The following is a 1,141-nucleotide window of genomic DNA, read 5'->3' on the forward strand; positions in this document are numbered from 1 at the left end:
CATACTTCTCTGTTGCTCTGTTGAGAATCTAGATGGGATAGGCATGCGTGGACGTATGTGTAACGTGTATGTGTATAGGCGGGGTCTGTATGCTGTTCCAAGAAAGTTGCTGAGATACTTCTGATAGTGTTCCCTTTTCTCCTCTTTCTCCCCATAATCACTACAGATTTTGTGATTTTTTATATTAATGATTCTTTACCCCGTTGTGCATGGGTTGCCATGAGTAGGGAGCCAACTTGATGGTAGCTTGTAACAGCAACCTTTTGTTGAGTCACATTCCTCTTTAATAATCCAGTGAAAGATATGGATCCTGCCACTGGGAAAAAAATGCACACGTCTAAATGTACAGTTTTACATCTAATTTCAGTTGACTCATAGATCCATTGAGCCTCCTGTATTTCTGCTTTACTTTTAGATAATAACCATCTTTTTGGGAAAAAAGGCAAAGAAAAACAAAACATTCTTACAAGTAATCTGTCTTTTAAAGTTTTTCATTCTTATTACCAAAGTATCTAGATAGATCGATAGACTGTAAGAGGAAGAATTTTAATTTGGAGACAGACTTCAGAGTAGATGTATGCTTTTATTGATTTACAGTGAAATGTTGCAAGGGAATGATATTAAAAAAGAGATTTTAAAATATTTGTACAGTTAAGCACAAGTAACAATTTTCATGTTTTTATATGCATGCAGCCAAAGCAAAGGACTTCCGTTATAACTTATCAGAGGTACTTCAAGGTAGGCCTTGGATATGCATTTTAAGTATACTTGTGCTAGTCTCTAAAACCTCATTCATATTCTACTAATTTAGTTATCATCTGCATCAGAGAATGTAAGCGCTAGGACCAGTTTCCCCATATAAGTTTGTCAGGTAGTGAAGTACTTTATATCATTTTTTCATTATTTTAACTCTGTAATGTGTGTAGCCTTGACCTGTGCAGATCAGTGCTTTTCATTTATATTTTCTTAGCAGTAGAAATAATAGCTTCTTTATTTTGCTATTATTTTATGAATTTTTTTTTTTTAAAGTATGTGGATTTCTAAATCAGGCTGCTAAATAGCAAGTTAACTATTTTCTTAAGTTGTTCAAGGGCTCTAGGAAGGTAAAAACTGGTCAGAACTACTCTACTCCCACACTTTA

The 1,141-nt window shown here is 34.4% G+C and overlaps 1 protein-coding gene across 1 annotated transcript in view; it reads left to right on the forward strand.

The window, feature by feature from the left end:
- Positions 1-12: 12 nt before the first annotated feature.
- Positions 13-1,141, forward strand: part of ASPH (aspartate beta-hydroxylase) — a 188,214-nt gene continuing 187,085 nt past the window's right edge. The window contains exon 1 of the mRNA XM_023727723.1: positions 13-738. Within this exon, the coding sequence (XP_023583491.1) occupies positions 684-738 (55 nt within the window). The 5' untranslated portion in view covers positions 13-683. The remainder of the gene's footprint in view (positions 739-1,141) is intronic.

Source organism: Trichechus manatus, unplaced genomic scaffold (assembly GCF_000243295.1).
Source record: "Trichechus manatus latirostris isolate Lorelei unplaced genomic scaffold, TriManLat1.0 scaffold00018, whole genome shotgun sequence".
In the NCBI taxonomy this organism is placed as follows: Eukaryota; Metazoa; Chordata; class Mammalia; order Sirenia; family Trichechidae; genus Trichechus; species Trichechus manatus.